Source organism: Brachionichthys hirsutus, unplaced genomic scaffold (genome assembly GCF_040956055.1).
Source record: "Brachionichthys hirsutus isolate HB-005 unplaced genomic scaffold, CSIRO-AGI_Bhir_v1 contig_338, whole genome shotgun sequence".
Taxonomy (NCBI): Eukaryota; Metazoa; Chordata; class Actinopteri; order Lophiiformes; family Brachionichthyidae; genus Brachionichthys; species Brachionichthys hirsutus.
In genome coordinates this window covers 1-18,957 of record NW_027181010.1, presented here as the reverse complement: position 1 = coordinate 18,957, position 18,957 = coordinate 1, and the positions used below count along the sequence as shown (strand labels likewise).

Genomic DNA, 18,957 nt, shown 5'->3' with positions numbered 1-18,957 from the left:
TGTTTTTACGCCACGGGAGGAAGAGGTGGAGGATGGTGTTTCTCTCTGTGTTGGTGGTTTGATTTGATTTTTATTTTGTGGCGGCTGAAGGGTGGTGGTGGTGGGGGGGGTCGATGAAGATGAAAACAGTTGCCCCCCGCCCCCCTCTCACCGTCTCTCTCCCTTCCTATCGTTTCCAGGTGGACTATATGGATGAAAATGACGAGTACTTCCAGCGACAAGCCTCGCACAGACAGTCGCGGCGCCGCTTCCGAAAGATCAACCAGAAGGGAGAGAGACAGACGATCATCGACACCGTGGATCCGTACCCATCCGGAAAGCCGCCCATCGGCCGGGGATATCACACGGTGAGTTTTTGCAAGCCGGCGCCACTGCCGCGCTTTTCTTCTCGCTGCTGCGCATCGCCAAGGCGACTGCCGTTTTGTTTTTGTGGTACCCACACACACGTGTCTCAAAGAACAACATGCAGGACAGACGTCTTTAGTTTGGCTGACACAAAAAAAATTAAAAGCCTTCTTTACCCCTAAGTCATCTTGGGAAAACAAACTTTAACAACTCTGACAAGCTCAGCATGGATGTCGTTTTGGCCGATCTCCAGTCAGCTCTGGCTGCTCTGATTGGTTTTCCAGAAGGATGTCGGGCTCAAAAGTGTGGCAGCTGCTTAAAATAAAGTGACAATTTTTAATGAGGTTTCAAACCTCAGCGAGTCACTGCATCCTGCCAAGTCTTTAGTGATGGCACGCATCCAAACCGACGCTTTTATCGAACAGGACATGGGGGAGTGATCTTGTTCAGCTCAGTGCCATTAGAAGGCCTGAATGCAGTCGACCATTTTCCAAGAGTTGGGTTTCCCACCAGCGGGAGCTTTTTATATGTGCCATGCATGCACATACACTAACATACGACTTTTAACCGCTCTCCTGATAATCAATGGCATCAGAAAATCCTATAAAGTCCTGTTCAACTTAACATGGTCATGTCAATTTGTGAGGTCTCGGCAAAGCCGTTTCAGTGATGATGATAAAGCCCTGATGAAGAACACTCTCCTGGGGCCTTGGGTTCGTTTCTGTGTCGAGAGCCTAACGCTGGCAGGCTCAGGTAATCTCTGTCGATCGTCTCTCTTATGGCAAAACGAAGCGCAGCCGAAAGAGGTGTTCAGCCGCGCACACCGACAGAGAGCCGAGCACAGACCCCCAACAGGAAATGCAATTACTGTCTGTCTGGGCGCAGCATTCCTCTACAGTACGGCCAATTTCACAGCAATTTAAGGGAGTCAACAGGTCATAAGTAATCATAATGAGCGCCTTAATGTTTTTGCATGGAGCAGAGCACCCCTTTGTGGTTTTATCCTTTGGCCATTTGATCCTTCTAATCATCCACAAGTTATTTAAACTGTGCACAGGATCTGTGGGCTGGTACGAGTCCCCCGAGGAGGCCCACCGCCTCCGTGTTTGTCGAATACTGTAATTTAAACACTGCGTCAACAGGGATCGGGTTCCTCACGTGGTTTCTCTTTTGCTCATGGGCCGGTGTCGTACAGCAGAAGTGGACACCTTGCTGACATTGCAGTGTCGGAACCTCAGGTAACGAGTGGATATTTCATGCTGCAAGTCTTTGTGTGGCTGCGTCTTTCTAGTCGTGCTTGACAGATTTTGGTTGGATTTATTTTCTCTCCGGGTTCATTCAGAAGATGAATGAATGAATGAATGAATGAATGACTTGTTGTAATAACCTCAAATAATATAATGTGATAATTAGTATGTCGGAAAGGTTTTGACACTGAAGGGTATCTGTTCTGAGCAGCAGAAAAATATTCATCTCCCCCAGGAGTCCAATTACTGGCGGTGGTGGCTGATGAACCTGCTGAAACTGAGGAATTAGGACTGGATGGCGATGGAGCACAAAATAGCACCATGAAAGAACCAGAGGAATGGAAAATCAGATTTGAAAAGACAGCAACAAGATAAAAATCATGGCAAGTCATTGTGCCATTGGATAGTAATTGTTGCAACAGGATGATAAGAACAGCTGATAACGTGACTGACGGCCCAGTATATAATAATATATATATATATATATATATATGTATTTATAGAAAGACATGCTCACAGGCACACACACACACACGTAGCAGCTATGAGTGCAGGTTGTCTATACACACCCCGGAGTGAGTGCCAGAATGATTAAACAAATATCGCCTTTGTACGCAGCAGCCTTGATTAAGCTGAGTTGTGTGTCCCTCTGAAAAAGTAATACAGGAAAGTGCCTTTGGTGCCAACATTCACATGCCCTGTTAAAACATCACCGCTGTCAAGGCTGTTTTTACTCTCTCAGATAGAAACTAAATCCATCATTCCTCTCCTGAGCATTCAGGGTTGTTGTTGTTGTTGTTGTTGTTTTTAACTAGAATGAGAGACATTGAAACTTCATCTGCATTAGTGGTCACAGAACGATACCACAAGTAAGTTAAGGTAAGTTCAACAAGAGATTTTAAAGGGTTTTTTTACAGACAAATATAAGAATTAAAACATTTGTCTTCAGTAATGTTATCATATTTAATTAAAATGTTATTGTTATCATTAAATAAAGCTAGTAAATGATGTTCAAAGTAAAACATATTTTACATTCTAGAAATGTTGTAAAATAAATGAAAGATTTATTATTATATACTATATATAATTAATAGTAAATAATAATTAATCACTAGATGAACACAATTACTTTATATACTATATGTACTGTAGTTATATCAAGCTGTTGAGTCCCACGTGAAGTTGAATAGTGTCAGTGAATTGAAATTAGATGAGCAATCATGCACTCTAGTGGTCACATCATGACCTGACATATATATATATATATGATTTGATTATACTGTATTTCAGCGATGATTCCCAGAATCATCTGGTTCCAGCTTTTCAGATATTAAACTGGGAGCAACACAAAACAAGATATCTGAATATGTCTGCTGAAAGAAGAGATTAACTCTGCGGTGGGGGGGGGGTCAATAAATGTTTGGAAATTAAAATAAATGACTGTATCCAGGCACTTCACACCAATAGCATTTTTATACATCTGAGAAAGTTTGTTTAAAACATTTTTTTACTGCCCTTTTTACACAAAGAGGCGCAAGGATCTTTCCAATAAATACGAAGAAGGCGCTGCAAGAAGTAAAGACTCGCTGCAGGCTATATTACTCGGTTCAGTCATCAACATGAAGCAGAGCTTAAAATATACGTTGTTAAATATTAGAAATATCTATAATGCACATGCATGTGTGATTTTAGTCTTGTAGAATTACTAAATGTAATTCAAATTCTAAGCAAATTAAAAAATATAGGAATCAGTAAACAAGAGATACGTGTGCCCATACATAGAAAGTAGTAATGACAGCTCGTCTTCAGAAGGATGATGCCTGATCATAGGCTCATCAAACACACACACACACACACACACACACACACACAATGCATGATGCCTCGGCCAGCGAATCAGGCCTGCACTCACAACAACCGAACAATGGCATGTCCAGAAAACAAATATAGACAGGAGGAGGAGGATGAATGTGTGTGAAGAGAATGCACCGAGCCCAAAATAAAATGCAATGTTTCATGTTTAGAGATGTCGGCATGGCAGACGTAGGTTTTCCCAACCAGACCACAGTCTGGGAGCTCTGAGGAGATGTTTGTTTTTTTCTCCACGGTTGAAGTTGATTCCTGCTGACGGGAAAACCCGGTTCAGCTTTCCAGCAGCGAAGGCAACAAAGGACGGCTTCTCTCGGTGATGAGAATTGGCACCATTCATCGAGTCACACAATGTAACCTATATGATGCATTTACTGCCAAACTGACATCTGACTGCTAACGTTTTCCTCTGTTCCGCCCCATTGGTCGTGTTTTTGCTGCTCGCTCGCTGCCGCTCAACCACACCCATGGGCCCAGTAGTCCTGCATCAAAAGTCAGGCTTATCCAATTGATTCCCCCCCCCCCCCCCCCCAGTGTAGGTATGAATAAAACCTGTACATTGTAGAAGCATTACATTGTGATTATTTATTATGGTCTATCCTCCATGATCACATTCTTTGCAGACACTTTAATTTGCTGAAGTTCTCATTCCTAAAGCTTTGATACAGATTCATTCTATTGTTTCAACATGACACCCCCAATCTCCAGCTTCAAACTCATCAGTCTATCCGACACAGACTCAATAGTAACGTGCAGTAATGTAATTAAAATATACATCATGAGAATAAATTGTAGTCCATTGACAGAAGCCCGCTGATAAAGATTTACTTACATAAAGGGAGTCCTTTTATTGTGACCTGCAGCCTCGGGCACTCCAATGCAATAATCCTGCTGTCTAATCAGCATCTTGATAAGACCCACCTGTCAGGTGGATGGATGACCTCGGCAGAGGAGAAGCGCTCATGCAGATTTAAAATTTGAGAGAAATAGGCCTTTTGTGTACATAGAAAAAGTCTTTAAAAAAAGCATTTTATTTCTACTCAGGATAAAGTGTTACATTTATATTTTTGTTCCGTGTAGTTAGTTAACATTTAAGATTCAATTAATCATGTTTTAATCTTAAATAATAAAAACAAGTTCTGTCCAGTGAAAGGACCTTTTATAAAGCCAAACTATTTGATATTCAACTTGAAAATTATTATTACCCCTGAAGCTGAAGCAGACAAGGAATAAAGCCAATACAGCTTTCAAACGACGGTCAAGGAAAATAAAAAAGATATTCACGACAAGCAGGCCATGAGGTTGTTAAAAATTACTTTTGAAAGCTTTTTAGTATTTGCGCCATGCTTGTATTCCCATTTGTTTGCTATATGTATATTTATATATCTTTACCCTGCATGTTCCTTCTCAAATATAGTTCCGTTTCCATGTACCCCATGGCTGTAGCCGCTGTCTGGAGCCACCGGTGGCTGGGAGGAGATGATTGATGATGATGATGAATAAATTTATTAGACAGAATGTTAGAGCAGTAAAAGTACAGTCAAACAATAGTATGTATTACAGTACAAGTACAGTCAAACACCCTGTCTAAGAGGAGCATTTCAAAAATGCCCTTGGGATCTTGTTTTCTTTGAAAGTACTTCATACATAATTTACCAACCAGAATCACTATGGTAACCAATGGTAAATCTAACCTGTGAGTATACGCTTAGAAACCAGAATCAAAGTTGATAATCAGAGAACAAAAATGTGATAGAAGCAAAACACCGACAGGATTTTAATCACTGATTTTAATCAGTCCAAAAGAACACAGACAGATTCTATACAGAGAAATTCTACACGTTTCATTTTTGTGGCTCCAACATGGATAACACAGAAACGTGATTGTAGGGTTTGATTTTATTTAATTTTCACATAGCCTGGCGGATATTTTCCAAGCTCTTCTCAATATTGTCAATAACGTCCACTGCAGCCTGTGGGATCCTGGTTCCCGGGCCGAAGATGGCGCACACGCCGCTCTGGTACAAGAACTCGTAGTCCTGCAAAGAGAGAAGGAACTCAGCAGTCGAAGAAGAATTGATTCAGGATGCGCACCGTCCCTCTATGATTACGCTGGCTGATACAATTCCCAAAAGGAAAGGGATAAAATATGTTTGTAGCCAATTAGATAAAGCAATCCAGAGTGAGGGGAAACAAGAACAACACCGCAAGGAACTCCTTCAGTGCGGTAATGACACTGCGGGTGAATTGTGGTCGTCCTCTGAATGGTAGCTTTGTCCTTTCTAAATGTTTCTGTATACCTGTGGTGGGATGACGCCTCCGCAGATGACCAGGATATCTGGCCTGTCGAGCTTCCGGAGCTCCTTGATGAGCTCTGGGACCAGAGTCTTGTGTCCCGCTGCGAGTGTGCTGACCCCAACGCAATGAACGTCTGCATCGACAGCCTGCTGGGCGACCTCGACGGGAGTCTGTTATCCCAAATGACAAAACAAAGAAAACACAGATCAGATTGAGATGAACAGTTTGCATGTTCTCCCCGTGGGTTCTCTTCCAGCTTCCTCCCACCAAAAACGTGCAAATTGTTTACATTAAATTGTCCATAGGGGTGAGTGTGTGTGTGTGTGTGTGTGTGTGTGAGAATGCTTGTCTGTCTGTGTGTAGCCTCTGCACTGGAACATGCGGAGATGTCTCATGTACATCTTCATCATCGAAGCAGAGAAGATATAATTGCTGTCACCATGGTTACAACACCCATGGATCAGTGTCATTGAAGGAGGATGAGAATGAAAGAGGAAAAGGTGATGAGTAAAGGCAGAATATGAGGAAGAATAAAGGCAAGAAAGAAAAGAAAAGAAGATTCCTTTAATCCCTTTGAATGTAATCATTGTGGAATCTTCAGCTCAGTCTGACTTTAACCTCCAGAAGCTTCGTTGTAGAATCACAAACTACCGACACAAACTCCCGTCTCGCACATTCATCTTTCTGCTGTGGGGGTTTCGCACTCACCTGAAACAACGGTCCGATGTCTACGTCGAAGCCGAGGTCAGCAAACCCAGTGGCGATGACTTTGGCCCCCCTGTCGTGACCGTCCTGCCCCATCTTTGCCACCAGCAGTCGGGGATTTCTGCCCTCATGCTTCTTAAACTCTGAAACTCTGAGGTAGGGAATGTCCATCAGCACATTCATACTGAACACCAAGATGCTCATGGGGCGCATTTCGCTACCTATCGTTGGCCAAAGTGATCTCTTCGTGCTCTCCGAACTCGCTGCGGTACGCTCCACTCACCATCCGGGTGCTGGCTTTGTGTTCACCGAACACGGCCTTCATGGCACCGGTTATCTCGCCGACAGAGCATCTGAAGGAAGAAGAAGAGTGATGATGGGATCTCGATGCAAACGCAGCAGCGATTTTAAATGACAGCTTCTAGAGACCGGGCGATGTCAGACCTGGCTCGTGAAGCCTTCACCGCCAGGTCCAAGAGGTTGCCCTCCCCGGTCCGGGCACATTCCTCGATGGCTGCCAGACACTTCTTCGCCGCTTCAGGGTCACGATTCTGCCTCACCTAGAACACAGAAAGAATCTGAAACCATTCACACGACTCACAGAGCGTCCTCGCTGCCGGCCCTTTGATTTGAAAGTCATTTTGGGAGAAGGGACTGAAATACTACAAAACTAGACCGAACTCAGAGGCTCCTGCACCAAGGCAGCTCAGTTTCCATTCATTCCACCTTAAAAGCAATGATCCCTAAAAGCATAACACTTTGACCAAGAGTTTCGAATCACGATGGCACCTATTTTTCTTTTTTTTATTGCTCATCCCGTGAACTGAGCTCAATCCAAAACCTGATTCCTGCAACACTACACAGAACTTTCTTTTTGTCCAGTGATCAGTAGTTCAAAACCCAAAGCTGACAGGTTAACAGTGTTATTTAAAAGCAGTCAATCCTGCAAAGGAACGCCGACCTTTCTCAGTTTCTCAATCTGCTTTTCTCGTACAATGGTGTTATCGATCGCCAGCACCTCCACGGTCTCCTCCTTTTCCAAGCGGTACTTGTTGACCCCGACAATGACCTCTGATCCTAAGACGGAACAGGAGACAAAGAAAAAACGCTCCCCGAGTCAGAAAGTGGGGAAACAAACAGAGCGTTGATAGAACACACTGGGACGCCGCTCATCGTGGGACTCAGCTCGTGAGTCCCACGATGAGCTCGTGAGCGTACAAGGTACGCTGGAATAAGTTCCAGAGAAAGAGCAAGAATATGAGGCTTTAGCGAGGAGCTGGGGACATTTTCACGCAGTACCTGAGTCGATGCGCGCTTGTCTGCGAGCCGCACACTCCTCGATACGGAGTTTAGGAATGCCCTCCGCCACGGCCCTGGCCATGCCTCCCATTTCTTCAATCTCTTTGATGAACTGCGGAAAGAAAAAGACGGGGAATTCCAGCCTCCCGGTAGGAACGTTGACCGCGTGTCAGTCGCGAACCTTCAAAGCCGTGTTATAGACGTCGTCTGTGAGAGCCTCCATCATGTGTGAACCTCCCCAGGGATCAGCGACTTTGGGGATGCCCGACTCTTCCTGGATGATGATCTGCGTGTTCCGGGCAATTCGAGCGCTCTTCACGGTGGGCAAGCCGAGGGCTTCATCGAAGGAGTTGGTGTGGAGCGACTGGGTCCCCCCGAACACTGCCGCCATGGCCTCGATCACAGTACGGATCACATTGTTGTACGGATCCTGAGAAGAGGGAGGGTTTGACTCCAACAATGCCGTCATTCTTATTTTCCTCAATGATTCTGATCTCAGCCTGCAAAGTTCAGAAGCACATTTAGAGGACTTTCACAATGCAGCTAATATTTACTTGTTCGGTGAGAGACCAGCCTGAAGTCTGGCAGTGTGTGCGGAGGAGGAGGGACTTGGGGTTCTTGGGCTGGAAGTTCTCTCCAATGAGCGTGGCCCACAACCTCCTAGCTGCCCTCAGTTTAGCGATTTCCATGTAGAAATTCATCCCAATGCCCCAGAAGAAGGATAACCTGAGAGCCAACACATAAAAAAAACAACACATAAAAAAAATCAGTCGTGAATACTGACCCAAAATGACAGAACAAAGAGAGAAATCAGTCGACCCCGAGCGGCTGTCAGCCCCAGCCATTCAATGGAGACAGCTCAAGATGGATGGTGCCTTCAGTGATGAGAAGAGACAACTCTAATATTTGAGCAATTGAAAAGGTACGGGGGGGGGGAGAAAGGAGGAGAGCCTGACGGAAGGAAGGGTTGGTACTCTCACTCCAGCCGCACTTCTGGAGTCACTTCCTCTGGGATTATTACCGCCGCCACATTGCTACTAGCAAATACATTCACCTGGGGGCGAACTCGTCGATGGTTAAGCCTGCTTTCAGTCCGGTGCGGCAGTACTCCAGGCCGTTAGCGATGGTGTAAGCTACCTCAAGGATGGCATCGGCTCCAGCTTCCTGAAGATGGTAGCCGCTGATAGATATGGAGTTGAACTTGGGCATGTGCTAGTAAGACGAGAAAAACGTCAAAAGCTATCCAGAGGATTTAAAATAAAAACACACCGAGAGCACAACAGATGCAGATTAATGACGCAGATGATCCATCACCACTGCGTGGCGCGTACCTTGGAGGTGTAAGCGAAGATGTCAGCAATGGCATGCATGGAAGGTTCTGGAGGGAAGATATACGTGTTGCGCACCATGAACTCCTTCAGAATATCGTTCTGAATGGTGCCGGTTAGTTTGGCTTTCGGCACGCCCTGCTCCTCTCCAGTCACGACGAACATCGCCAGCACAGGGATCACAGCTCCGTTCATGGTCATCGAGACGGACATCTTCTCCAGCGGGATTCCATCGAAGAGCATCTTCATGTCTTCAACCGTGTCTATGGCGACTCCGGCCATGCCGACGTCGCCGTGGACGCGGGGGTTGTCCGAGTCGTAGCCACGGTGCGTCGGGAGGTCGAAGGCCACAGAGAGACCCTGCTGCCCGGCTGAAATGAAGGGAAAGCTATTTTTTAAAACATCAAAAGACAAAAAAACACATTAAAAAACACACAATTTAGCCTGTTCAAGGCAAGCTAATTATATTTCCCCTCAAGAAAACTAAAATGTCGCTTCAAAACAAAAGCCGTCTGGTGTTGATTGCTGGACCAGCTCCGCATACAATTAACTCCTTTTGATATGTGTAAAGCAGCCCGGCTCCAGACATCCAAACTGCTGCACACTTTGAAAAACAAGATGGGATTCAGTTTTTTGGAACAAGATCCAATCAATAGCTGTAACTGTTGGTGCACAGTACAAGCCTCCCTGGAGTTCACTTTAAATATTGGTGTCATCAAAGCTGGAATGCAAACTGTAGTTTCAAGATAAAAAAAAAAACATTAAATGCATACAACATCAAATCTACCTTTAATGTTATCTTTGTAGAATTTGTTGCTCTCCTCCACGGTGCTGAAACCGGCATACTGCCTGATCGTCCAAGGTCTGTATGTGTACATGGTGGGATAAGGCCCTCTAGTGTATGGAAACACGCCTGGCAATTCATCTGCCCTTCCAGCAGAGTCTGCTTGAGTGTATACGGGCTTGATGTCGATCCCCTCAGGCGTTCGCCAGATCAGATCTTCCGGGTTCATCCCCTTCAGCTGTTTCTTAGCGAGGTTGGCCCATTCGGGATGCAGCCCAGGTTCATCCCGACACGGCACGGACGTGTGGATCAGAGAGCGAAGCGTGCGTCCTGAAGAGACAGACGCTCTGACCAAGTGCCGCCGGACCGCCATCGCTGCACACGCCCTCTGTGCCGCCAGCATGCCGATTGTCATCAATCAGACGTGCATGGATCCCCTGAGGTAAATCGTGAGAAGAGATTTTAATACAATACTTGTACAGAAACTAAGTGATCATTCCCTCCTCGTATCTAACATTTCATTTAACTGAAAGCAGTACAAAGTTAACATTTCTAAAGTCAAACCACATCAACTTTAGCTGTTTTTCTTAATGGATACTGATTCTGAATTTTACCTAAAAAAAAATTGGATTATGGGCAAGAAATCTCTGACTGGGTCGCTCAACAAATTGGCAATAAATAATCCAATAGTTTGAGAAGAGAAATAGTTGGAGAGTTCCGTTCAGATCGATAATAGCAAGGATATAACTTCAGGCGAGCAGCGTTTAGCTTCTGATTTTCATTTGACAACGACGGAACATTTTCGCAGCGATGTTAATATTATTCCGTTTGACTCATGGATGGTTCAACTACTGCGTGGAAGACGGACGCGCGCAGGTTGCTGTTGTTTTGTTTGTGTAGCACCTCGGCTAACAGGGACAGTTGGCTAAATAACCTAGCTTGACTTGTTAGCATGAATTGCAGGATTCGAGGCGCGTTGTAGGCACGTATCTATATTTTACAACGCACAGTTAGCCTATTTTTAAGATCGATTTCTGACCTTGCCTCCTGTGCTCTTTCAGGTTGATGAAAGGCGTGTGTTTGTCCGTCCAATGATGCGCCAAAACACGAGGAATCAGCCAATCATATACTAGCGTCACTACATGAACTTTGACCTTTGAAACAGGAAGTAGATATTAACCTAAGATCGTTGTTTTTCTTAGAGATACACAACACCAGCGATGGTAGCGCATTACAGTACGTAACATTGCGTAACGTACGCGTAACGTCATTCAGCTTTATTGGCCAAGTTTGGGCGCACAAAAAAGGGATTTAACTCATGTTTGAACAAACTACAAATTGTTTGGAATTTTTAATTATCAAAAAAAAGAAAAAATTAAGTTGATGAAACATTTACACAACATGAAACGGTGGCGTTAACAAATGTGTATTTTAATTCCCTCGAAATAAATAGCTTGGAATTTCCCCTTGAGGGACAAATAAAGGAATATCTTTTTTGATTGGCGGACATTTCTATATAAAAATGCTCCATTAGGGGGCGCTGTTACTACACAAGTCACATACAAACTTTGTCTCAAACATGTCTCAAACCCCTTGCAACCAGCAAGGAGGTCATGCTTTTGGCTTCCTTTATTGCGTCTCACCGTTTTAATGCAGAAATAGAAGTTACGTCAAACAGTTGGGCAGAGTAGCGATCCTTGGCTCAGGAAGCTTCATGCCAAGAAGCTCTTCTCTCTCGTGGCTATTTGCAGGGGGGGGGAAAGACAACTGTCTGGTTTGCACTTTTCTGTGTGTCACTGCAAACACACCTCCACCTCTTCATGTATCTGACACAGACGGATTAAAATCATCCACTGTGCAGAACACAAAACCGTGTTGACATCATGCGGAGGTCGTGTTTTCAGATTTTAATACGACTAATGAGCGTCAGAGGAGCATTTCATAATGAACCATCCACCCAAAAAACTGAAACTCGGAGACACAGATTTGTCAGTAAAAACGTGCCGTTTTTTTTTATTAAGGGCTGGTCAATAATTTGCTGTAGAAGCACCGGCTCTAATACAGATTATTGAGATGGTTTAATAGGGTACACACTTGCAGTCGGGGTTTTACGAGAGGTATAAAATACACTAAAACATAGCAACATCATTCAGAGCATTCAGCAGGACAAACCTTTAATCAAAGTGGCGATGCAGACATTGGTGTACGATACAGAGACACGTACCCTTCCTCTGTGGCTGAAGCTGTGAGGCAGTTTATGTTGCGATTACCATGAAAGTACAGCTTTTAATCAAACGACTAATCTTCTCATGGTTCCCCCAACATATATATTATTTTTTTTACAAAATTAACTGAAATGAAACGAAACAGCGTCGACTGTGGTGAATGTGAACATCTTGCATGAGGTGAGGACGTCTCCGTAGTATTTACTAATACAATAGAGCAACAAAGCAGCGGTTTAAATACAGAACTAAACAAGACGGGAGAAATCAGAGAGAACCAGGTGGATGGTGGGAGGCAGCAGCCGGATAAGGTCTCCCCTGCAGGGGGGGGGGGGGGGGGGGGCGGGGAGCAGGTTGCAGCGACCTCAGCCTCATTAACCCTTGAAGTCCCGAGGAGTCACTCCAGCCTGAGCAGCTCCACGTCGAATATAAGCGTGGCATTGGGAGGGATGACTCCCGGGTGGCCCGTTGTTCCGTAGCCCAGATCTGGTGAGCAGGTGATTTTTGCCCGCTGGCCCAGGCTCATCTGACACAAGAAAAAAAACAGAAAACGACTCATGTTCACATGAAAACGGACCGCCCCTCTGATGTAGCCCCCCCCGTTACCTGCGCTACTCCTTCTTCCCAGCCTTTAATAACCTCCAAACGTCCGAGGTTGAACTTAAAGGGCTTGTTTCTGTCTCGGGACGAGTCAAACTTCTTCCCATTCTGCAGCATGCCTGCAAAACAGGAATTGCATCCACGAACTTGAGAGTGTACACACGTACCGTTTTCTTTCTTTAACGACTGTTTTGTCATTCTTCGGAGAGACGGCAGATTAAACGCACGCCCGTTTCCTTGACGGCTAACGTTTTGGGCTGAGGCGTTTTGAGCTTATCGTGATGCTGGGTCTTTTTTCAATTATGCAAAATGAACAAAGGGAATGTGAATCAGGAAACGTTGGCCTGCTTTAATGAACTAGGCCACTGCTTGCCTCTATGTAGACCCCTGGGGGGTGGGGGGGGGGGCGGAGCTCCTTCAGAACACGGACCTTTCAGGTTGACTGGAAGCCATTAAGCTCTGCTCAAAGGCAGAGACGCTTTGAGCTGCTCGTCATCGTCTGAGGCCGTGCTTTCATACTCTACTCTCTACCCTGAGGAATCTGATTACAGCTGCGAGGAGGACGCACTGGAAATATGATCAGTCAAAGCCACATTCCGAGGCGGTCATGTGACCTTCCTTATCCGTTATGTAGGCCAACAACAATGAAGACGATTGGCCCACAAAACAAGGCGCTTGGATTTACATTTTTATTGCTATATGTACAGTCCTGATCGTGTTTGAGAGACTTCACAGTATTTAATGTTACAGAGAATGTAGAGAAAAGAAATGGAGATAAACTAATATTTTTCAGCGCCGCTTCTCTCCTTTCTATCCAGCTAAACTTAGACGGTTCTCTGTTGCCAAGAAACGCTGCTGGGTTGGACTCGATCCAGTCGGGGAGTCATCAGCTGCACCTTCAGAGACAGATACCACCTGCTACGGGGGCGCATAGCTAGCAGGAACATTCGTGCTCCACATGAAGAAATGCAGGAAAGGTTTCTGGCGGGGGGGGGGCAGGCGAGCATGGGCTGAGGGTCACACCGGCGGCTGGACAAAACCAGTTTAAGGCAGGCGGAAACACCACCTGCTTGTTTGTTATGTAAAGAAACACCCTGAAAGCGTCGGACGTGCTGGAAGTACGGCTGCAGAAACACTTCATGGCCGTCCAAATCTTGCAAGGAGACAAAAGCACTTTAAACCGCATTTGGATCAAGGCTGCTTTATCGCTCTCCAGACCGCTGAGCATGGGTGGGGTCGCCACAAAGAAATAAATCAGTCTGGCTCCCACATTCTCCTCTCAGGAAAGCCTTTCATTTCTGGCAAGTCCTGCAGAAAGCCATGGCGGACAAGGGTGGGGTTATTTTTTACACAGGATCCTGCCCCCCCCAGTCTAGCACAAGTCCCAGCCCAACAACCCCCGAGAGTGGATGAAATGACATGCATGTAAACCAATCTGTCAAAGACAGAGTGTGAGTGTGTGTGTGTGTCCAATCTCTCCAGACACCCCCCCCCCCCCCACTGAAAGCTGCTCTATTCACCTTCATGCTCATGCAGCACGATCTCCGCTTTGGTTTCCTTTAACTCCGTCCTTCCAGGATTGGAGACATTCAATCGCAGCTTTCTCGGGGTTCAGCCGCTGCTCTCTATTTCGGTGTCACTCGCCAAAGGCCTTCGAGTCTCAACTTCAGCACATTTTCATCTCGGCTGGACCTCAAACACGGTTAGACCGGACGTCGCGTCCGAAGAGTTTGTCGCTCTTTCAGTTCTCGTGTCTTGTTGGCGAGAACGAACGGGGCCGTGTCAACCGTGGACACTTCCGGGTTGCAGCGCTGTCAGATTGACGGATATCAGATCTGCTTCCTTGCCTATCGTGTTTTAATTTGCGCCCGACGGTAATGTCCTACTCCCGCCAGCAGGTGGCGTTAATACAACAACACACTGTTTGAAGCCACCAATAAGAAAAAGTAGAAGAAGGTGAGGACGCAGCAGGATAGCTAAATGAATCAGTGAACGCGGGGCTCAGTTCCATGCACAGCGAAGAAGAGATGACGTCACCGCAGGATGGCCGTGAACCGCCGCCGTCGCCCCCTGCTGGAGCGAAACCGCCTCATCCAGGTTCACCGGCTGCTCCCGTTTATACAGTATAACCCACATGGAATTCTGCCACCAACTTAATAAATAATAACGTTTCATTTGCACGTATGTTTCTCCATAATATGAACTCCAACCGCTTTCACCGAGAGAGAGGAAAAAGAGGAACTCCGTACATTACCGCTTAGCCGATCTCTGCAGAGTTCCAACCCAAAGAGAAAATCCAGATTACTTTTTCCACCCAGCATTCGTTATCCCAATGAGGCCAATCGCTTCCTGATTATTATTATTTTTTTTTTACAAACACTCAGATTAGTCAGGGGGAAACAAAACAGCCAGAAATCTTAAATGAAACTGAATTCATGAAAGAACCTCCGTCTAGACAAGGAATTGGTTTCGTAAGAGATGAAGAAAATTATGTCAAACCCTTTTAAGTGTATCAGGATGCATGAGATAAGATTAGACTAATGCATGCACATTCCATACAAAAACAAAAATACACAGACATGAATCAAACCTGCTCACTGCAGCGCCTCACAATAACCTTTATCTCCATGTAATGACAGTGAGACGCGCAGACAGGCTGGTGACTGAAGGCTCTGTTTACCTTCAGTCTGACCCAGTTGTCTTTACTGCCAAGCCCGGGGCGCCGCATAACCCAAATTAATCCTGCCAAATGTCTCTGACGGAAAGTTGTGCAATCTGACTGCAGACACACAGAAAAAAGAAAGCATGCGTTTGGGAGAGGTCGTAACGGTTTGTGTGTGCGTGTGTGTGTGTGTGTGTGTGTGTGTGTAAAACGCACGGTACAACATTTCACAAGTCTCAACAGTCTACACAAACAAACAAGAAAAGGCACCAGGGACCAAATTTCTCAGTTAAAACAAAACAAAGATCAGTGTGACGCTCCACCCCGTCTTTGGAACGGAACGCAGGCGAGTACACGTCTGGCAGACTGAACACAAAGAGCCGAAAGGCCGAAAACAGAGCCATGGGGTGCTCCAGGTGCCGATTCCTCACAGTCACACGCCTCCTAATGCTCCATTACATTATAATTTACCATGATCATCAAAATCAATACACTACTAATAAAAACTGCATCTGTCCTCCGAGGACAAACAATGTAAAGGGTTAATGTTAGCATGTTATTATTTATTATAGTCTATATTATTTCACACAGATTAGTGTAAATGTTGTCAGAAACAAACGAGAAACATGAATAATCCGCTCATTTAATTTGACACTATTCTGATCCACACAGACACTGCGTTGGAAACGTTTCTCTCTCTCTCTCACACACACACACACACACACACACACACACACACTCCGTCTGGTTCTCTAGAACATCACTTACCTATGTAATGAACAACACATGTCTGGCCCTTCTTTGGAAAAGTTCTTCCTGTGAAGAGGAGAAGAAGAAAACAGGAATCACTGTGAATCCCGTCTGTTGATGACGGCTGGGTGTCGGGTCTGACTCGCTACAACATGCTTCTGGGTTAAACATCAGTTACGTCAGTAATGATGGGGGGGGGCACCTGAGAGCAATTTTGACTGAAATTATTGAAATATATAGACTTAAAATAAGACAACATATATAATGAAAAATGAAAAAAACAAATTTGAAAATTGTAAAAAAGTCTTCAGTGCTTTGAGCTTATTCTCATAAAAAGGCTTCTGACAAGGCTCCATCTCTCGCCACTTCCAGAGTTGTTTTCCAGCTGTGGGTAATAGTCAGATTTAGACTATTTACAGTTCACAGTTGGTGCTTCCCGTTCGGCAACTTCCTCTTCTCTGCAGCAAGTTACTGCCACCTTTTGCTCTTCCTCTTTAACTCCTTCTGCTGAGGAATTCTAAATCCCTTCATATTCATCTGAAGAGTGAATATTATCAAAAAAAATACGCTTATTCGATTTTCCTGTTTTCAGAAAATACGTAGCGAAATTGAGCCAAACAGTTAAAAAAAAAAAAAGATTTAGACAATTGACCGAATTCTGCGTCTCAGCAGAAGATTGCCATTCTTTGCTTTACCACAGCATGTTTTGCACCCGTCAGGCGTGTTTGTTGTCGAAGGATAACGCTGGCATTCATACTAAACACACATTCGGCGTAGTTAAAAGAAAAAGATGTGTCACACAGCTAACGGCATAGCAACCAACCGCCCAGCCAAGCCTCCGAGGGATCGAGGATGGATCCCGTCTCAACGCATTACCGCAGAGCAAAAAAAATACTGCTTCCAAAAAGTCATAGAGTTCATTTGGCTGTAGAGAAGCCACAAAATACTTTTCTGTTTGGGCCTAAGCTGACCCAAAAAGCACGAGAAATGTCAGCTCCAGCTGCTTGAACCCAAAAAAAAGTCTGGGGGCCGGGCTGAAATGAAAGCGGAACATCTCAGGCCTATGGATCCGCGGTACGTCGGGAGCAGGAAGAACACATTTCCTACACTGATGCGCGGTGGCTTCCTTGTGGCGAGGACTCGACGGATTCCCATCAAGCATCAGGAAATACCTAGAAGAACTCTTCTTGCCATCTGCGAGCGTTAAGAGGTCAACGATCCCGTGCATATCGTCCACTACGCCTTGGTTTCACAAGAAAGATCGTCCCAGAGTGGCCTGCACGGTCACCGGACTTGAATTCCACAGAAAAGCTCTGCGGTGGGATTTGAAGAAAGAGTTTGCAGCATGTAAATGAAGGAATATTCCAGAAATTACAAAGGCCTTTGATCCATAAGGAATGGGGGCTTTGTTTCCAGAAGTTGGTGTCTGGCTTTGCTAAATGATAAAGCTAAATGAAGAAATAAACCCTTTGTCAGCATCATATCATTTTATTTCTAATTTAAATTAATAATTGCTGTATTATAACTTTTAGTTTTCACATTTTCTCATGAAAGTGCCTTTTTTTTTTTTTTTTTTTTTTACATATCCTCACACATCCTCACGATGGAAACTGTGGATTGATTGATTCGCCGTGCAAACTAATTATTGGTGCCGTTTCACGCAGCGGTCCGGAGATAGCTCGCTGCAGCCTGCAGACAGTCCGTCACGGGCAGCGGCCATTTTTTACGTTAATTCCACGGGACGGCTTCTCCTGAGTGAAAAGTGTTTCATAATAAAATAATAATAATAATAATAATAATAATAATAATGTAACGTGTGTGTAAAATTAATCTCTGGTAAAACGAGTAAAAACAGATAAATGTTTACGTGAAGGAACATTCACTTTATTTGGAGGAAGAAAAAAAAAGAATAAGCTGAATTTAATAAAAAGGGACGAAGCTGTTGGTGAAATATGGAGATTGTTCTCTTGCCATACAATACCCGAGAGACAATAACTACTAGTTTCCATCCGTCTAACGAGGGATTTGCTCGAGTTAATATTTTCGGTAAATTACGTTGATATTTGACCAACTTTGAACGGCGTTCGCGGGAGCCCCCTAACCGGGAGGCGCGTCGACGCACAGCGCAGAAATAAACTCACCATCGCCGGCGAATATTGTCTCGACTTCCACGCCCATGTCGGTGAAGTGTAGCGGTTAGTTGCACCTTGAAAAAAAAGCAATCAATTCTGCACGTTTCACGAGTACTAGTTGGACAATATATGGATCGATGGGAACCACGGAGCCACTACTCCGAGAGCGAGACAGCCAAGATATTCTGCGACCAGACGGCGTCGAGATCTTCGACTCCGTGACGTAAAACTCGTCTTCAGCCTTCAGGAAGAAAAAGTTTCCTTTTCTACCAATTAAAATAATATTTAAAAAATGTCCTTGGAATTTGTTTCACAGTAAGTTGACATTAACAAACGACCTCGAATGCGTGAAGTTGTTTAAAAATAAATACGTGATAATTGAACCACATATCCCATAATTCCCGGAAATTGAATCTGCTTCCGGGTTCATTTGGCTTGCGCGTTCAGAGCACCTTTCAGAGTAGTTCTATGAAGATCTACTTTCTGCGTCGCCCGAGTTCCGAATGAGCCATCTGCGTTTTTCTTAAGGTAAGTGACGAGCACAAATGTTTGTGAGCATTTTAACTTTATTGTTGGTTTACTTGCAACACACAGTTGTGTACAGAAAACGCTTAATGGATACCACTGGTATCATGGAACATTGTTTTTATACTTTCATATCAATGGCATTAGTATATCCTCGTGTATTTTATACCTTCCATCTCACATGCTCAGGT

The 18,957-nt window shown here is 44.8% G+C and overlaps 2 protein-coding genes across 3 annotated transcripts; both read right to left on the bottom strand.

Moving 5' to 3' along the window:
• Nucleotides 1-5,236: 5,236 nt before the first annotated feature.
• Nucleotides 5,237-10,962, bottom strand: LOC137917088 (methylmalonyl-CoA mutase, mitochondrial-like). Its single transcript, XM_068759971.1, has 13 exons — nt 10,915-10,962; nt 9,879-10,312; nt 9,095-9,462; nt 8,818-8,975; nt 8,318-8,489; nt 7,945-8,193; nt 7,764-7,875; nt 7,426-7,541; nt 6,909-7,024; nt 6,686-6,817; nt 6,468-6,615; nt 5,762-5,929; nt 5,237-5,500 (listed from the first exon to the last, which is right to left on the bottom strand). Exons 2-13 carry the CDS (start codon nt 10,288-10,290, stop codon nt 5,372-5,374), a joined length of 2,280 nt encoding a protein of 759 aa, XP_068616072.1. The 5' UTR covers nt 10,291-10,312; nt 10,915-10,962; the 3' UTR covers nt 5,237-5,371.
• A 904-nt stretch (nt 10,963-11,866) lies between these two features.
• Nucleotides 11,867-18,400, bottom strand: LOC137917086 (peptidyl-prolyl cis-trans isomerase FKBP1B). 2 transcript variants are annotated; one of them, XM_068759970.1, is made up of 4 exons: nt 18,247-18,400; nt 16,128-16,171; nt 12,704-12,816; nt 11,867-12,623 (listed from the first exon to the last, which is right to left on the bottom strand). In XM_068759970.1, exons 1-4 carry the CDS (start codon nt 18,285-18,287, stop codon nt 12,495-12,497), a joined length of 327 nt encoding a protein of 108 aa, XP_068616071.1. In that variant the 5' UTR covers nt 18,288-18,400; the 3' UTR covers nt 11,867-12,494. The 2 variants fall into 2 exon arrangements, with proteins under 2 accessions (XP_068616071.1, XP_068616070.1); XM_068759969.1 differs by having other exon boundaries at nt 16,128-16,175; nt 18,251-18,400.
• Nucleotides 18,401-18,957: the final 557 nt, after the last annotated feature.

Bases quoted from the DNA above. Each gene is read 5' to 3' on its own strand.
- LOC137917088 (XM_068759971.1), bottom strand. From the start codon at position 10,290: ATGACAATCGGCATGCTGGCGGCACAGAGGGCGTGTGCAGCGATGGCG. The intron at 8,490-8,817 runs GTGAATGTATTT...GTTGGCTCTCAG, and splicing joins ATCGACGAGTTCGCCCCCAG to GTTATCCTTCTTCTGGGGCA. The intron at 6,616-6,685 runs GTAGCGAAATGC...TCCCTACCTCAG, and splicing joins ATCACTTTGGCCAACGATAG to AGTTTCAGAGTTTAAGAAGC.
- LOC137917086 (XM_068759970.1), bottom strand. From the start codon at position 18,287: ATGGGCGTGGAAGTCGAGACAATATTCGCCGGCGATGGTGA. The intron at 16,172-18,246 runs GTTTATTTCTGC...CTTCACAGGAAG, and splicing joins ATATTCGCCGGCGATGGTGA to AACTTTTCCAAAGAAGGGCC. The intron at 12,817-16,127 runs GTAAGTGATGTT...CCTGTTTTGCAG, and splicing joins ATGTGTTGTTCATTACATAG to GCATGCTGCAGAATGGGAAG.